The 20,087-nt window shown below is 34.7% G+C and overlaps 1 protein-coding gene and 1 pseudogene across 1 annotated transcript in view; one reads left to right on the forward strand and one right to left on the reverse strand.

Moving 5' to 3' along the window:
- The window catches only part of MEOX2 (mesenchyme homeobox 2), a 76,028-nt gene extending 62,866 nt beyond the window's left edge, over positions 1-13,162 (forward strand). Inside the window, exon 3 of the mRNA XM_007527713.2 lies at positions 11,827-13,162. Coding sequence (XP_007527775.1) covers positions 11,827-12,051 — 225 coding nt within the window. The 3' untranslated portion in view covers positions 12,052-13,162. The remainder of the gene's footprint in view (positions 1-11,826) is intronic.
- Positions 13,163-16,479: 3,317 nt separating this feature from the next.
- Positions 16,480-16,581, reverse strand: LOC132539998 (U5 spliceosomal RNA; annotated as a pseudogene).
- Between the last annotated feature and the right edge of the window lie 3,506 nt (positions 16,582-20,087).

Here is a 20,087-nt window from a genome sequence, read left to right on the forward strand (position 1 = left end):
TTTCTCTCTGTTACCCAAAAGTGTGTCTCTTTAACTGACAATGTTAGGTCACAATGGTGAAATCTAGACATAGACATAGACATAATAATAATAATTAACATTATATACATTATATTATATTTTATATAATTATAAATTATTGTATAAATTGTATATTGTAAATTATATATAATTATAAATTTATATAAATTATATAAAATAATAATAATTATTATTTTGAAAGATGATTCAAACATTAATTTAATTGTGAATCACTGTAAATTGATATTTTTTCTGTTTATATCAAATGATGTTTTATTTTTTCAATCAAATATTTATAATTGATAGACTTCAGTTAGATATTGGTAGAGGTTGTTGTATGAAGTAACACATCTTGACAGTGATTTTAGCAATTTTTTCAATTAGCAATTTTTTCAATTAGCAATTTTTTCAATCAAATATTTATAATTGATAGACTTCAGTTAGATATTGGTAGAGGTTGTTGTATGAAGTAACACATCTTGACAGTGATTTTAGCAATTATTAAACATCAGTCCAAAAACTGTGCAAAATGTTTAGAACTAAAGTCATCACTGGTTGATCTCATTATTTTGAACAAGAGAAAAATGTCTTGTTTTAGTGTTTTTCACTCAATTTCGTTGAAGTCGTTTATTCTTATGAAATTATATTTCACTTACCATAACTAAAGGAACATCTGTTTTGTAATTTGCATGAAGTAAAATTTTGTATAATTGCAAGTGGTGCTAGGTAGAGCTGGGACCTCATGGATGCATGATTTTACTGCTCTGGGTTGCTTTTTCATTCAGGTAGAGAGACAGACAGAAATATCACAATATTGATGCTTCCTCTGGTGCCATAGCAACTCCCATTTGGTGCTAAGTTTTGAATTTGAGCTGTGCACATGGTGAGGCGTGCTCCTAACCTAGTGAGCTTTCTCTTTGGACTAAGAGCACCAAATTTTCAATATAATTTAACTAATAATGAGATTTTGTTATCAAATATAAAAACAAAGAAGTATTATAGTTAATATCACCTACTTCTCTGGCATTTCTGAAAGAGCAAATTAAAGAAAACAAATCCTCTAAACCTTTCACTCATCACATAAATAATAACTTTGGGTAGATTTTTGCATGTAGATGGATATACAGACATTTAATTTATAATAGTACGTATAGCATCACATTTGTTGCTTCAAAATTATTTGCTTTTCAATGTAAAATTTCCTCATGAGTTCTTATAGTTAATGTACGTACACCTTTAACATTTTATAGTTATACACCTTTACAATAATAAATGCTTCATGATCTTTTTAAAATTTATTTATTTATTCTTTTTGTTGCCTTTGTTGTCTTTTATTGTTGTAGTTATTATTGTCATCGTTGTTGGATTGGACAGAGATAAATGGAGAGAGGAGAGGAAGACAGAGAGGAGGAGAGAAAGATAGACACCTGCAGACCTGCTTCACCACCTGTGAAGCAACTCCCCTGCAGATGGGCATCCAAGTGCTTGAACCAGGATCCTTGCACTAGTCCTTGAGCTTCTTGCCACATGAGCTTAACTCCCTGCGCTACCACCTGACACCCTCGCATAAATCTTGGTCCTCTCATTTTACAAAAGACAGTCTGGGTCAGCAAATATGAAATTGATATAATTTGTCTAATCTGGCAGGATATGTAATCCTAATCTTCCCTCTTATCTTGGTTCAAATTTTCTAATTCAACTATTGACTTTGCTATTGAATTACCTGGCTAACTCTTTCTAGGGCCTATCTGCACTGGGTTTACTATGTTAGCTGCTATGACAAATTCAATCATAGAATGTGAATAAATATGAACGTTGCATTTATTCACTTAAATCTTTTCATACTTTCATATGCTAAATATGTGAATAAATATTTGTTCAACAGTGTCTACAGTAGTCTAAGTGCTCAGATACAAATGGAAGCAGTTGGAATATTAAACCTATGAATTCCAGATGTTCCAAGACATTTAGAAACATTGCAAAAATATTCAATTTTTATCCAGCTGTTTAGTTTTATACTTTCTTGTTTCTTTAAAAGACAGACATTTATGGTATTGTACAAATGTGATTATGACATTATATAGATTAAACTTTCATTTTTTAAGATTTTATTTATTAATGAGAAATATAAGAGGAGAGAGAAAGAGCCAGACATCACTCTGGTACATGCTGCCGGGAGTTGAACTCAGGACCCCATGCTTAAGAATCCAATGCTTTATCCACTGCGCCACTTCCCAGATCACTAGATTAAACTTTCTTTTTCTTTTTCTTAAAGATTTTATTTATTTATTAATGAGAAACATAGCAGGAGAGAGAAAGAACCAGGCATCACCCTGGTACATGTGCTGCTGGGGATTGAACTCAGGACCTCATGCTTGAGAGTCCGATGCTTTATGCACTGTGCCATCTCCTGAACCACTAGATTAAACTTTCTATGAACCTAATTTGCCTCTAGCCAACTTAGAAAATTTTGTGAGGGCAGGGGTAGATAGCATAATGTTTATGCAAACAGCCTGAGGCTCCAAAGTCCCAGGGTCAACCCCTCATACTGCCATAAGCCAGAGCTAAGCAGTACTCCTGTTAAAAATTAGTAAATAAATAATAAAATTGTTTGATAATGTGTGTACATCTCTCTCTATATATATATCTTTATAAATCCTTATTTATTGTACTGAAACAGTCAGAAATCAAGAGGGTGGGGGAGAGAGGGAGAAAGAGAGACACATGCAGCCCTGCTTCACCACTTGCCAAGTTTTCCTCCTACAGGTGGGGACCAGGAGCTTGTGCATGATAACATGTGCACTCAACCAGGTGCATGATAACATGTGCACTCAACCAGGTGTGTCACCACCTAGACCCTCTTTTTAAAATTTTTTATTTATAAAAAGGAAACATTGACAAAACCATAGGATAAGAGGGATACAACTTCACACAATTCCCACCACCAGACCTCTGTATCCCATCCCATCCCATCCCCAGATAGCTTTCCTGTTCTTTATCCCTCTGGGAATATAGACCCAAGATCATTATGGGATGCAGAAGGTAGAAGGTCTGGCTTCTGTAATTGCTTCCCTGCTGAACATGGGCATTGACAGGTCAATCCATACTCCCAGTCTGTCTCTCTCTTTCCCTAGTGCGAAAGGGCACTGGGGAAGCGGAGCTCCAAGGCACACTGGTGGGGTTGTCTGTCCAGGGGAGTCTGGTCGCATCCTGCTAGTGTCTGGAACCTGGTGGTTGAAAAGAGAGTTAACATACAAAGCCAAACAAATTGTTGAACAATCATGGACCTAAAGGCTGGGATAGTGCAGATGAAGTGTTGGGGGGATCCTCCATTTTGTAGATGGCTAGTAGGCATAGTTTAGCTATATTTCAAAGGGCCTGTGGCTATACTAGTGTTTTTTTTGTTTGTTTTGTTTTGTTTTCTGTTTATGCTGTATCCTGAAATCTGATATGCAGGTGGATCTAAGTTATTGTCTGGGGAGATGATGTCATGGCTGGGAAAGGGACCAGAAAGCTGGATCAGGGAAGAGAGTAGCTCCCTAATATGGGAAAGGGGTTATAAATATTGTTGACTGTAAACCCCATCGATTTGATGTGATCTGGGGCCGATAATTAGCTTAGGAGCCTATGTGACCTCTGCTTCCCTATAGATTTGAGTTCACATTCTGTGGTCACAAGTAGGAACATTCCATGCTGCCCAAATATCAACCCATCTTCCTCAGGTGTAGCATAGAGTATGTTGTCCATCCTCCTCTTTGGAGGATGGAACATTCTTTACCATTGTTGATCCAAGTTGAGGGCAAGGTCCTATGAGGGCCCACAAAGCGGCCTATTTTGTTGTTCCTGATAGAAATGACCCGTAACAATGGAGAGAGAGATTGATTCGAGTTCTAGGCCCATCAAGTCTGTTTGGGAATCTTAGGATCCCCCAACTAGGGCCCCAGCTGATGGCATGGCCTGATCGTGACTAACAAGTCTCTTGCTCTTATTCAGCTTTTGCAGTCCTTGCTTTGATAAGGTTGGCTTTGGAGTAAGAGAACCCTTTTTTTTCTTTTTTATATCATGTATTGTGAACTATGAAAGAATAGGTATTGGGTCAGCAAGATAGCTCACCTGGGAGGATGCAATCATTGCCATATATGTGTCTAGGCTAAGCCTGGCCTCCACTATACTTGGAGGTTCAGGGAGAGAGGGTACATATCAGTGCTGTGGAATCTCACTCTCTCTATTTTTTTCTTCATCTATACTTCTATCTCTACTTCTACATCTCTCTCTTTTTATATCTAACACAGTTCTGAAGTGACTAAGTCCTGAAAAGGACAATATATATGCAAAACTTGTGCTAATATTTGTGAATCAACATTACTTGAAAATCTTCACTGATTGTGAATTTGCCCTTCCATTTTATAATTCCTGGGTAGTTTTATAAAATCAGGTAGGAATAAGGAAAAAAATAAATTAAAGTTATCACTATTTGTAAATTGCATAACAGTATTCATGGAAAATCCAGAAAAATACAGTAGAAAAACTACCAGTAGTGATTAGGCAATATAGTAAGGTGGAATGGTAAATAATTAATGCATAATATTGGTGGAATTATGTAATTTGTAAACTAGAAGAAAAAGATATCAAAAAAGTACACTCATGGAAAAAATCAACTCAAAATGGATCAAAGATTTAGATGTTACGCTGGAAACCATAAAATACAGAGATTAAAACCTCAACAAGACATTATAGGATGTTGCTTTTTGGAAAGTATTAGGAGACCTGTATCCATAAGCAAGGCCAACAAAGCAAAAATCTACCAATGAGATTATAACACATTTAAGAGCTTCTGAACAAAAAAGAAGACAGTATCAAAATAGAAAAATTCCCAAGTGTATGGTAGAAGGTATCTACATGCTTCACATCAGAAGTTGTTAAAAACCAAAATATATAAGGAACTAAAAATCCCACTAATAATAAGGAAAGATATGAACCGACTCTACTGTAGAGGATATTCAGATGAACAACAGGCATACAGAAAGCTATTCAGCTACTGATTATCAGGTAAATTCAAATTAAGTAAATAATGAAGATGAGAACTCTGTGGGAATGGTCTGACTTAAAAGGACATAAGCAATAAGTGCTGATGAAGATGTTAAGGAAACATTTTTATATAGTTTCTGAGGATTTAAATAGGTTTAATTGCAGTGGAAAAGAGATTCGCCAAATCAAAAACTGGAGCAACCATTAGTCTGACGACTATTTCCTGCCATCCATCCAAGGAGCTCAAAAACGCTTATCCAAAGACATATATATATAATTTGTAATAGCCAAAATTCAGATGAGTGTTGTCCAACAACAGATGAGTGGTTAAGAAATCTGTGACATATATACACAAAGGAACAATACACAACTCTAAGAAATTATGAAATTTTACTACTATATGGATGAAATTTAAAAGAATCATATTAAATAAAATAAGCCAGAAAGAAAAGAATGAATACCAGAAAGATCTTACTCATAGATGAGACCTATAAACCAAGTAAGGTATGTTTCAAGTTAAAACCTCAAGGAGGAGGGTGTTTGTGGACAGATGGTGGTCTGCCTAGTAGAAATCACATACTACTATGTGCAATGACCTGGGTTCAAGCCCCTGGTTCCCATCTGTAGTGAGGAAGCTTCTTTAGTGGTGGATCATGGCTACAAGTGTGGCTCTTTTTCTCTCTTTCTCTCTTTCCTTCCTTGTTTCCATTTCTCTCAAGAAAAAAGAAAAAATAAAAGAAAGAAAAGAAAAATGACTACCAGTAACAGTGTACTCCTTAGGCAGACACTGAATCCCTGCAATAACAATGGTGAAAGAGAGGGTGGCAAGAAAGGAAGATCAACGAACTCTAGAATATTACAACAGGTCTGGTAATTCAGAGAGCTGGAAAGGGATACTATGAGGGAACTGGAGATCTACTTCTTTATGGTGGTGGCATCTAGGGAAAATATAGAAATGTATCTTTTTGATAACAACAATCCTATAAATCAACATTTCCTCAACAGAGTGTTATTGAAATTTAGTTTCTACTACCTCTTAGATCCATAGTATATCCTTATTTTTTTATTTTATAATGGCTTATAGAGGTTTTATGGTGGCATCATAAATTTATTGTACTCTTTCTCCAAGAGAAAGTTGTAAATGTAGATTTTTTAAGAAAGCCATTCCTTCTATTTTCTGCTAAGATCATCTTGACTGAATTTTTTAGTTCTTGGTGGCAATGATAATAATATATTTCTTCCATCTGACATTGTCCATGCAGAAAAGTTTCCTACACTGAATCTTGAGAAGTTCATTATCACAATACTGCCAATATAAAAATTTGAAGCATCAAGAAGTACAATTTTTCACATTTACACAGAAAATCAGAAGTGTAGTCAGGTATAGAAGCCAACTCATGTGGAAAAGATCTAATGCAACATGTAATGTCAAGTTCACAAAGGTAATTAAATCAAGTAGTATAATTACCTAAATTATAGTACAGGAAAATAGTGTCATATTTTCAAGCCTAATTATATCAAGTGGGAGAATTACCTAAATGATAGTAATCACATGGATGGGGTTCACAGACTTTCTATACCTTATTTTTTATCCCAAATGCTTAAAATATAGGAGTTTGAAATATAACAGAAACAACAACAAAATTATCAGGATCAGAAGTCAGCTAAGCATCCATGTTTAAAATTTGAAACACATTTTTTTTTTTGGTCTGTATAATTTTAGGCAAGCTTCCTAACCTCTGAGTTTCTCCTAATTCCTCTATAAAATAGGAATGCTGATATATCAGGGAAAATGTGATTATTTAGAAAACGCAGGACAGAGTGATAACTCACAATTTAGGACCACTGCTTTGCCGTACATGCTGCCTAAGACAATCCCTGGCACTTCATTGGAGGTACAATAGCATGAGGATGTTCCAGTGCAGTGGTACCTCTCTTTTCCACATCTATATCTATTTAAATGAAAAAGTATTCTGGAGTAGTAAAGTCATTCCTGCACACTATGCCCTGTCTATGGAGAAAAAAATAATGCATAAATTGTACCTATAGTGTAGTTGTCTGGCCCTGAGAGAGAAAGCAACAAAATTTATTTACTGATTCTTTCAATTACAGGATAATATTGATAAATAAATGCCCATGAACTAATTGATAATCAAAAGTTTTATTTGTGTATTTTTATTGTCAAACAGATTAATATATGTATGGATAACATAACAGAGAATTTGAATTTTGCCTATATACAAAGAAAATCCAATGTTCAGAAATATCTGTTTAAATATTTTCTTGGTATATGTATAAGAAGATTCTACATTCATTTTGAATTGAATGCACTAAAATAAATGCAATAAATAGATATAATAAATCTTTGGTGATTAAATGTGTTTATCTTCACCTTCTTCTTAGTACTATGTATCTGTTGAAACTGTAATTGATTCTATTTTTTAATTTTTTAATTATATTTATTTATTTATTGGATAGAGACAGCCAGAAATTGAGAGAGAAGCAGGTGATAGAGAGGAGGAGAGACAGAAAGACATCTGCAACACTGCTTCACCACTTGCAAAGCTTTTCTCCTTCAAGTGGAGAGCAGGTGCTCAAACCTGGGTCCTTGTGCACTGTAACATGTGTGCTTAACCAGGTGCATCACCACCTGGCTCCAAAGCTGTAATTGATTCTAAAATGTGAAAAAAGTCACATCTTCAAGGTAAAATAAGTCATTCCTATCAGATATAAATAATAGGAATAAGTACAATTTAGTGCATTAGTAAAAATCATGGGTATATGTGAATTTATGAAAAAGTTGAAACAGTGACCACAGAATAAAGAGGAGTGTTATTTAATAATGTCTTGGTACAACTTCTTATCAATATAGGTAGATCACGTTTAGATACTATTTTTGTACTATGTGCTAAAATTAATTATAGTTCACAAATTAAGTACTTTCATTTGAAATGCATACTTTAAGTCTCTTAGAAGAGAGAATATTAACTCTCTCTGTAGAAATAAGTTTCTTAAGAAAATATAAAAATGATGGTGTAAGGGAAATAATTGATGAATTGTATATGTTTACATTTCTACCAGCAGTATAGAAGGGTTGCTTCCATCCAGCCCCCTCCCCCATTTTTATATTACTTGTTTCTGCCTTTTCCTTTATAAAAATATTTATTTACTTATACTGGGAGGATTAATGGTGTACAGTATATTCTCTAACACCTAAGAACAATCATTATCTCCCCTTAACTGGCATCTAAGGAAACACACCAGGGTCCTAATGTTCCTTTATCCTGTCCTCTTTCCACAGACTCTTTTCTTTTCCATAGAGTCTTTTGTTTTGGTACAATATGCCACATTCTGTTCAACATTCTCATGGGTGTGATGTTGTATTTATTTATTTTATAGACATAGACTGTGACTTATCAGAACACTACTCTGTTGTATATGTACTGGAGATCAAGCCAAGGGCTTCATAATTCAGCCTTACTGGCTGAACCACCTCCTTGACTGCTGCAATAACTACTAATGTCATTTCACCATATTATTTTTATATATCTTGATATGTAAGTATAATAATATGTATACATTATTTATTATTATTATTATTATTATTATTATTATTATTATTTTACCAGAGCACTGCTCAGCTCTAACTTATAGTAGTGCAGGGGATTGAACTTAGGACTTTAGAGCCCCAGGCATGACATTCTCTTTGCATAGACATGATGCTTATCCTCTCCTGCCCTTCTGATTAATATCTTTAAAATATTTATAGATGATTTTTTTCTTCCTTTAGAAAATCTCTCTGATTATCTTGTTTATAATACTTTTTAAAAAATCACTTTAATGGAGGAATAATGATTTTTAGGACAGTTGTTGATACATGGGTACAGTCTCTTAACTTCCTGTGGTAGGTATTAGCACATCCCTTCCACCACAAACCCAAATCCCTCTTCACTGTGCACTGGATACCCAAAGTTGTCTCCCTTCATCTTTCTATTAGTCCAGGGTCTTTTGCTTTGCTGTAGTACATCCCATCCAGTCCAAGTTTCACTCTGTGTTTTTCTTTTCCTCCCTTGCTTCTTAACCTATGGCTGAGATCAACCAGTAGTCATCTTGCTCTTTCTGATTTGTATCACTTAGTGTGACTCTAAGTTTCATATTAAGACATAGAAAAGGAATAGCTGGCTAATGGTGCACCTGGTTGAGCGCACATGTTATAATGTGCAAGGACCTGGGTTCGAGCCCTGGGTCCCTACCTGCAGGGGGAAAACTTTGAAGTGGTGAAACAGGGTTGCAGGAGTCTCTCTGTCTCTCTACCTCTGAGTCACCCCCTTCCCATTTGATTTCTGGCTATATCTATACAGTTAATAAAAAATAGTAAAAAAATTAAAAAGTTATGGAAAAGGAAAATGATTCATCATTTCATACAACTGAGTACTTTCCACTGTGTTTATATACCATGACTTTATTAATTTTCTTGAAAATTTCTGTCATTGGACATTTAGGTTGTTCCCATGTCAAATTTTATTTTATCTCCTCTGTTTTTTGTGGAGTCAGCACTTCACACAGACATAATTTCACTACCATGGACCTTTTTTATTTTTTTCATCCACATAAGAAAACAGAGAGAGGAAATCTACTAAAGCACTGCAAATTCCACCAGTACTACAGCATTCCATATAGTAAAGCAGTCCAAACCTGGACCACAAACAAATAAAGGACATTTACTTATTATTTATTTACTTTACCATCAGGGTTATGGATTATGCTACAGAGAAATACCTGCAGTACTGACCCACCAGTCATGAAGCTATCCCTCTATAGGTGAGGATCGGGTGTGTGTTAATGTATGCACTTTACTATGTGTGCCACCACCCAGATCCTGGCCCCCATAAATAAGAACTTTTATACCCTAGGCTGGAGGCAGAGGGAAAGACATGATGTGAGTTTGGAAAGTGACTTCTCTGATAGACTTCTGAATATACACTCAGATGTTGATTCACATAAATTTAAGAGTATCAGTGTCAGTGTGCACAATAGCACTATTCATAAAAAAATGCAAGTGACTCAGAGAAAGATAGATTAAAATCTGGTAATTGTACACAATGGAATACCATAGAGACATAAAAAATGCACTAATTCAATCTGCTGGGTCAAAATGGATAGCGGAAGAAGTAAAATCACTTTTTGCTAATCATAAAAGGAAGAAAATTTAAAATATTTTTAAAGTAATATGTGAAGAAAACTATTGTTTTCTTTGTGCTAAATGAGGGCATGGGTATGATGTATACAAAATTTGATTGAGCTAGACAGAGAAATAAAATGTAAAATGTACTGTCTACATTAATAATAATATACAACAATGAGCAATATACCATGTGTGAGGAACAAAGTTCCTTTTGAGCAACAAGATCTATTAATATTCTGGTTCTGATAATTAATGGCTACTTAACGTATATTTATTTAATTTTTACATTGAATCTTTTTTTTTTTTTTGCCATCAGGATTTATAGTTCTCAGGATTTATTGCTAGGGCTCAGTGCTTGCACTATGAATCCACTGCTCCTGTGGCCATTTTCTTGACTTTTTTTCTTTTGGATAGGACAGAGAGAAATTGAGAGAGGAGGGGGAAGATAGAAAGGGAGAGGGAAAGACCTGCAGACATGCTTCACCACTTGTGAAGTGACCCCCACCCTCTGTGAATGGGGACCCGGGGGCTTGACTAGGAGAACTATTCTGGTCTCCTTCCTTCCCTCTCTCTCTCAAAAATAAATAAATAAGTTTAAAAAACACTTATCTAACTTCTGATGAAATTTTAGCTGTTCTGAGCTATTATAAGTCTATTGCATTCGCAAGTCTATCTGCTTTTTATTGTTCTTTAATAATTTAATTCTAAAGATATGTAATCAGGATCATTTCCTATATATAAGATAAAAATTTAAAAATTCTCACTGACATTTGTTAAGTGCTAATACTGAGTCTTTTTTATATGGAAATAAATAATCTTGCACATATTTGTCAAAGGAGGAATATAATCATTTTGCAAAGATGAATTTCTTATAGTGTATGCAAATCACAATACTACCTAAAAGTTAGCAGTGTCTGCAAATTCTTGCATCCAAAAGTATATCTATATTTCACATCCTCTTTGTAGAGATGAGTTTTACTTCTAAAAGCTTTATTGAATTGTCTAATAGATTCAACATACATATTTACAAAGTAAAAATCGGGAGGCTGGGTGGTGGTGCACCAGCTTAAGCACACATAATACAAAGCGCATGGGGACCCGGGGGCTTGACTAGGAGCCTTGAGCAGGTTGGTGCGCTTTGAATAGTTCTCAAGTCTGGCATATAACTGTGTGCATGGGAGAGGAAGGCCGGGAGGAGGTAGAGTTCAAAACTGAACCCCCAGACATTTAAACTTTTGTGTATGTTTTAAATTGATTCAAGAATTGAAAGCTAGATGTCAAGTTAAAGAATTAAAGGGAAAGAAATTTTAAACAAGAAAAATATCAAACTATTAATTTTAATTTGTAAGAACTCTTTATAAGCAAATACTTTTGAACAACCTTGTAGTATTGTTGCTCATCTATTTTCACATTGCCTGTCATATAATATATAATAGTTTGTATGCACTTTCAATTGTGAAACTTATTTTCCTTATTACTCTTTCAGTGTCTTTGTCTTGTTCTTAAATTACTTCTCACTAAAGCTATAAAAAGGAAGGAAAATACTCGGTTAATTTTCTTTCTCTTGTTTCTGTTCTTTTTCTTTCTTAAAGGTGAAAGTCTGGTTCCAGAACAGGAGAATGAAGTGGAAAAGAGTAAAAGGAGGGCAGCAAGGAGCTGCAGCTAGAGAAAAGGAACTGGTGAATGTGAAAAAAGGAACCCTTCTTCCATCAGAGCTATCAGGAATTGGTGCAGCCACCCTCCAGCAAACAGGGGACTCGCTAGCAAATGAAGATAGCCATGACAGTGACCACAGTTCAGAGCATGCACATTTATGATACACACAGAGGATCGTTCCATTCTCAGGAAAGAAATGTTGTGATGGCGAGCCTTATTCAAACATCGTTTACACAAAGAGATGACTATGACAGCGATTTATAATATTATTAAAATCAGGCACCTTAAGTGCTACTTATTAAAGATGCTTCCACAGTGAAGATAGAGAAGGTGAAATTGCTTTGAATATTCCAGATGTGTCAGTCATATATATGACAGTGAACAGATGTGTTTGCTTTTGCTTGCACTGAAAATCAAACCGCTATCAGAAGCAAACCATGAGATACTTAAATTCAAGATGCCTCCAGAATGAAGATGCAGAAGAACTTGCTTTGAACATTCCAGATGCACAAGGTTATGTGTGTAATAGTGGGAAGGTATATGCTTTGCTCGCACTGACAAATGCTATCAAGAATAAACCATGAAACATTTTATCCTGAATAGCCACAGTGCCTGAAATCAGTTTAAAGTGGATAAAAATGTATTTTTACTCTGTATATATTATCCTTAAATCATTTTCCTGTCTTCACTAAGTTTAGCAATGCATTCATATTAGCGGATGAAAATAGGCACTCCTGATGACAACCAGAATCAACTTCTTGTCTTTTTATACATTTTGTCATTCCAGAAACAATCAACACATGCTTATTTGTGTTCAAGTAGAAAAAAAATACATTAGGGTCTGACAGGACATATTCTTGCACCACAGACAAAACAAATCTTATGTTGCATTTTCTATCAACTGCTGCTAATACATTATTATAAAACTTACCCTAGCTCCTCAATTCTTCCTATCTTATAGCTTGAAAAAAATAGGATCATAAGAAAATCAGTTACCTTGCAGATGAGTTTTGTATACCAGATATTGTCTGATTTTATCTTTATAAACTGTTAACTATTACAGATATGATTTAATTAACAAGATACTGCTTCCTTTTACTTGACAACGGTGTTAGACAATTTGCAAAGCAAATTTGATTTTTCAAGTTGTTAAATGACAATTACGAATGTTCAAATTAATTTCATTAAAACACATTATTTTTCATTTATTAATGCAAAACAAGAATCATTGTATTTGTAATAAAATGTTTAATAAATGATCCGTTGTAAATATATTTGCTCAACCAACCGTGATTTCTTAAGTAGTTCAGATTTTAGTATACTCTTACAGAAGTCCAAAATGTATCTGCAGTAGTGTAAATTGTCATGATTATGATTAATCTACATTTAATTTTTTATTTCTGAGATTCTTTATTATGGAAGAAAGTAGTATTTGGGTAAACAAAATAGCATTTGGGTAAAGAAAAATATTGTTTAAGATTTTGTGTCTATTAAGACATTTCCTTTATTTGTAGAATATGCAAAATACTTTTGTGTGTTTTATGAATTCAAAGATAAATGTTTTGGCACGGGAGACACAAATTACCCAAATAATTACTCAGAGATACTAGAGAGGTCTTCACTGAGAGCCTGGAGGTGTCCTTTCATTGACACACACCAACATAGAAGTGAAAATCTGGCAAACAAAACAGCCTTCTCTTCAGGTTCAGGGTCCTTTTATAAGCAAGGTTTATGAAACAACAGGACTTTCGGATAAAGAGGGAGATTTGGGAGTCAGAACAAACACTTAAACAAATGATTAAAGATAGCTAAAACAGTGTGTGTGGTAACTGAATCTAAATATATCAGGTTAAACTCAGCATACAAATGACTTCTGCTTATCAGTAGGTACAGAAGAACCCTCTTCTATATACAAAATTAATGGATTAAATGCCCCAGAGCTTTGGTTGACCTCAGGCTGTGATCTCTTAACCAACTATGTTTGAGGACTATTCAAATAGTTTATGGGAAACAAAGCCTTTCAGGTACAGGCTTAGATAATAGGCCTAAATTCAAAGACATCTGGTATGAATGTTCTCTCTCCAACAGTAAGAGAAAAGTAATATTAATAATAGCAATGAGATAAATCAGTCATATTTAAGTTATCTGTAGTAGACATGGTCAATAAAATAATCATTTTATAGAGACAGAAATAGGGGGAGAGTGAGAAACAGAGAGAGAGAGAGAGAGAGAGACTATAGCACCAAAACTTCCTGCAGTGCAGTGGGAACCAGGCTGCATACATGTCAAAAGAGTACACTACTCATGTGAGATATTTCATCAGCATAGGCTTAAAATTCTTCCTCTTGATGGGAAGTTCTAAGGTAAAAAATCAAGGATAATATTAACTTAATGCATTTTTTATCACTCATAATGTGTGTGTGTGTGTGTATGTGTGTGTGTGTGTGTGTGTGTGTGTGTGTGTGTGTGTGTTGAGAGAGAGAGAGAGAGGCCAGGCAGTGAGACACCTGGTTAAGCACACATATTACAGTGCACAAGGACTGGGGTTTAAGCCCCTGGTCTCCATCTGCAGGGGGAAAGCTTCGTGAGTGGTGAAGCAGCGCTGCAGGTACCTCTCTCTCTCTCTCTCTCTCTTTCTCTCTCTCTGTCCCTCTCCCTCTCCCTCTCTCTCTTCCCTCTCAGTTTCTCTCTGTCTCTATAAAATAATAAAAATAAGTAAATAAATAAAACTTTAAAAAAATAAAAAAAACTGAAAACAAATAACAATTGAAAGAGACAGAGATTTTCAGCATTTTAAGCAGAATGTTTGGAAACTCCAAGCATCCCTTCCTCCCTCCCTTTTAATTAAGTAGAGAAAACAAATCAAAAAAATTAACTCAGTTCAGTTTATTGTATTTTTAGATGTATGATGTTAATAAAAAACTGATTAAGTTAATTTTAACTTAATCTAAAATAGTCTATAGACTATTCAAGAAGCAAATTAACTGATTACAATGGTGGTAACAATTTATTCTGTGTGAAAAAATTATCACAGCAGTTTTCACTATTTCTTGATAAACTTTATGGATCATTTTGACTGAGATCTTCTAGAATAGACAAAGACACTCTTCTATCAATCGTTGAAATAAATAAAACATGTGTTTGTACTGATGACATCTATTTGGGTGGACTATTATCTATAATAATTTGTTATTATAGCATTTAAATGTGAAACATATTGACAAATTGATAAAGTGGAAAGATCTAAATTGAATTGAGTTCAATAGGGACAAAGTAGAGGATAATTCATGTGGGCAGGCAAATAATTTCCAGGTCCACTTAAGAGTAGCTGAAGAGAATCTAGCTAATAATTGTAGTGAAGCAGAAAATACATGACTTATAATTTAGCATGATAAGTAAAGTAGGGAAAAATTGATCCTTACTAGATATGACATTTAGGAAATGCAAGGCATTTGTATGACTTTATTAGATAATTGTTAGCTAATTTAAAGAGATGTAACGAAAACTGAATCCAGAGAACAGATCACCAGCTCAGAAAAACCAGTGATGACCAAAAGGGAGTGTCATTTAATTTATAATGTATTGAAATGATCCCCCATACAAGAAGCTAGGGCACATTAATACAAAGATGGCACACTAACAAATGGACAAGCAGGGTAGGGTAATTTTACTTAAGATGGCTTCTTGTCTTTTGGGAGTATTTCTGTTTTCTCTTACTTAAAATTCAGAGTGAATGTTTGGTAATACCACAATAACCTTGTAGAAATAAAACCTCATAAGAAAAATTAGACATTTTATGTAATGTTGGGTTTACATTACTTAAATGACAACACAATCTTAAAGAATTTGGTTATATTCTAGTACCTTTTAATTTAACTATGATACCCCCACTAAGACAGGGGCTCAAAAAATTGGGATAAGATCCATATCACATCAAATCGATGGGGTTTACAGTAAAAAATATCTATACACCTTTCCCATATTTGGGAGATACTCTCTTCCCTGATCCAACTTTCCAGTCCTTTTTCCAGCCATGATATCATCTCCCCAGACAATAACTTGGATCCACCTGCATATCAGATGTCAGGCTCAGGGAAAAATAAAACAAAACTAGTATAGCCACAGGCCCCTTGGAATATAACTAAAATATTCCTATTAACTATCTACAAAATGGAGACACCCCCCCGCCCAACTCTTCATCTGCACTATTCCAGCCTTTAGGTTCATGCTTAGTCAACAACTTGTTTGACTTTATGTGTTAACTCTCTTTTCAGCCACCAGGTTCCAGGTGCTACCATGATGTCAACCAAACTTCCCTGGACAGACAACCCCACCAATGTGTCCTGGAGCTCCACTTCCCCAGAGCCCCGCAGGCTGGGAGTATGGATCGACCTATCAAGTTCATGTTGAGCATGGAAGCAATTATAGGAGCCAGACCTTCCACCTTCTGCATCCCACAATGACCTTGGATCCATACTTGCAGAGGGTTAAAGAATAAAAAAGCTATCAAGGAAGGGGATGGGATATGGAGTTCTGGTGGTGGGAACTGTGTGGAGTTGTACCCCTCTTATCCTATGGTTTTGTCAGTGTTTCCTTTTTATTAAAAAAAAAAGATTCAGAATTGTTCCTCTCCACAGAAATCTTTGGTAAAAGGCAGAAGATTTATGCGATCTGAAGAGAAACCAGAGAATTTGGTTATATTCTATACTAGAAAGCTGGTATTCCATGGTATTTTTTCCAATATAAAATCTTTTCATGTATTCCATTTACATACCTGTATCTTTGTGGAGATTCAAAATAGCATGAAATACCTTTCTCTGGAAATATCATGGAGCCATGGGAGGGAATTTTTCCAGCAAACTTTAATGAAATTAACATTGAAAATCTTTCTGTAAAGCTCATCCACACATTTGTAATTTATAACTAACATCACTCTAATTTCCTTTTTTCTTTCCATATTTACCTAGATATGTCAACATATATTTTCCTCTTCAGAGATTAAGACATGAGTGAATTAAGTGTACTAAAAACAAACTTAACATTAGCTGTAATATATTCTTAAAAGACTTACATAAACTAGATGTGAAAATGACTTGTATAATTGAACAGTTTTCCTTATGAATTATCAGATGGTAAGAGGAGAAAAAGGAAAGCAAAGTGTAATATGTATATATTTCCTAGAATACTGCTCACCTTTGGCTTATGGTTATGCAGGGGATTAAACCTTGGACCTTGGGGCCACATACATGAAAGTCATGTTTGCATATTATCTTCCACATCTAACATAAATATTTTATATTACATGTTCTCAAAAATATTTTTAAAGTTACTGATTTATATTGAAAATAATAACTTTTTTTAGAGAAATTGAGAGAAAAATAGAGCTAAAGTAAAATTAGTCACAAGACTGTAGAATTGCCACTTCTATAATTTTAAAAATTTTTTGCTTAGTGAAGAAATGCAATTTTAAACAGTGTCGAAGAATCAAGATGAACTACACTTATTTCAGACAATATCTATATCTGGAATAAAATGTATACTACGTGTGATAGGGTTTATGAGGTAAAAATCAACACACCTATAAGACGTGTGTCTTGTTAGAACATTCAATTTGATATGAGACTTCAAGTCCAACTGAGTAATTAAAAGTTGTTTTACTTTGACCATACTTTTATGTGCTAGAATCATACAGACTCTTAATATTCAGATGTATTACACACAAGTTGCAAAATCCTTAAGTAGACTTAAACATTCTTATTAGTAATATAATCAGCAATGTTCAAATATTTCCCAAGAAGAAAGACATATTAGTCAACACATATATGAGTTAGAAAAGCTATTTTGCATACAAATTTAGAAAGTACTGTTATTAATTATATGTTTGTAGTTGAAATCTAAATGATGCTTTATGAGCTGCACACAGTGTCTTCTCTTTCTGTATTCTTTATTTTCCATACACATTTGGTAGCATTTGGTATTCTCTTACATGGATGTAGTATGCATCATTTCACAGATCTATTATTCATTTACATACTCTGAAAATGAGAGTTTACCTAGAAATATTGAAATAAACTACTTTTTTTTTTGGCCCACTTTCAACCACTTCTTGCATCTGTTAAAATCAGCCAAGTTTATTAAGGTTTCATTCTACTTTCCCCCATGCTCTGTTTCTTAAACCTTACCTGTAAATTAAACACATTAAATATGTGTTTTCCTTTGTCTGTCTTGTTTTACTTAACATTATTCTTTTAAGCTCCACTCATATTGCAGTAAAAGAGATTACATCCTTTTTTAATTTTTTTCTAGAGAAAGGGAGACGTTAAGAGGGAAGAGGGGAAGAGAGAGAAAGAGAGAGAGAGAGAGAGAGAGAGAGAGACCTACAATATTTATTGACTTACTGTGAAGATTTCCTACTTACTGTTGATGAACAAGGAATCTAATAGTTACATATGTACTCTACTGGTTACATTACTGTTGGGTCCAAAGAGATTTCATCATTTTTTACAGCTGGGTAATATTCTGTTGTTTATATATCTATTTTTCAACTCTTGCATTATTTACAAATCTTAACTACGTGACAACTACTCATAGTACTGCAGTGACAAATGTAAGTATGCATATATCTCTTTTGATATCTCTTTTGTTCCTTCAGTATATACCTAGGAGAGGAATTGCCAGATTTTATGGTAGGTCTATTTTCAATATTTGAGGAATCTCCATACTGTTTTCTATAGGTATTGGATCAAATTACAGATTCACCAGAAATGTAGAGGTATTCTTTTTAAAAACAAGTTTCTGGTCTTGATGGAATTTTCATTTTATAAATAATAATAATAATAATAATAATAATAATAATAATAAAAACTATCCCAGGCCACCTCATCACCTGGAGCCCTAGTAAGGTAGTTCTGGGATTCCCACACAGATATGATGGGCCTAAATCTCTAAAAGATCTCTATCCACAGTCACTGGTCATCTCCATCACAAACAACATAATGGATCCTTTTGTGGTCTCCTACAGGACCTTGCCCTCAATATGGATCAATAATAGTAAGGACTGTACCATTACCTGAAGGGAAGTAGGATAACATACTCTACCTATCACCCGAGGAAGATGGGTCCTGAAATTAGTGCCGTCTGGAATGTTCCTAGCAGTGACTACAGAATATGAGCCTAGACCACATACAGGGATGCAGAGGTTACATAGGCTCCTGTGCTGAATATGGGCCCCAGATCAAACTGGTGGGGCTGACAGTTAACAATATGTATACACTTTCCCCATATTTGGGAGCTACTCTCTTCCCTGATCCAGCTTTCTAATCCTTTTTCCAACTATGACACCATATCCCCAGTCAATAACCTGGGTCCACCTGCATATTAGATGTCACACTCAGACAAAAACTAGTAAAGTCATGGGCCCCTTGGAATGTACCTAAAATAGACCTACTAACTTTTTCTAAAATGGAGACCTCAAATCGTCATCTGCAATATGCTTGTCCTTAGGTTCATGATTAGTCAACAATTTGTTCTGCTTTATATCTTAACATTTTTTCAGCCACCAGGTTCCAGATAATACCATGAGGTCAACCTGACTTCCCTGGGCAGACAACCTACCAATGTGTCTTGTAGCCCCATCTCCCCAGATCCTTGCCCCACTAGGGAAAGAGAGAGTCAGGTTGGGAGTATGGATAGAACTGTCAATGCCCATGTTAAGCAAAGAAGCAATTACAGAAGCCAGACCTTCCACTTTCTGCATCCCACAATGAAAGAAAAAAAAATGATCCTGGGTCCATACTCCCAGAAGGATAAAGAACAGGGAAGCTTTCGAGGAAGGAAATGGGATATGAAGCTCTGGGGATAGGTATTATGTGGAAATGTACTCTTCTTATCTTGTAATCTTGTCAATATTTCCATTTTATCAATAAAAATAGGGTTAATTTTGGAAAGTCCCTTTGATAAGGTGTGGAGTATAGTACCCAGCATCTTGTATATAGTTGTGTTGTCGGTTGCTTCTGTTCTCCCTGGTCTAGGCTTTTGGGAGAGAACATATCAAAGACAGCCTATATATTAAAAAGACTTAGTCTGTGTTTTAAGAAGTTCTAGACATATCATCAGTTTTTCGCCTCTCATATTAATTAAATAGTGGTTTATGATGATAACAATAAATATCCATTGTCTTCTTGAACCCTAAGAACCT

The sequence above is a fragment of the Erinaceus europaeus genome, chromosome 8 (assembly GCF_950295315.1).
Source record: "Erinaceus europaeus chromosome 8, mEriEur2.1, whole genome shotgun sequence".
Taxonomy (NCBI): domain Eukaryota; kingdom Metazoa; phylum Chordata; class Mammalia; order Eulipotyphla; family Erinaceidae; genus Erinaceus; species Erinaceus europaeus.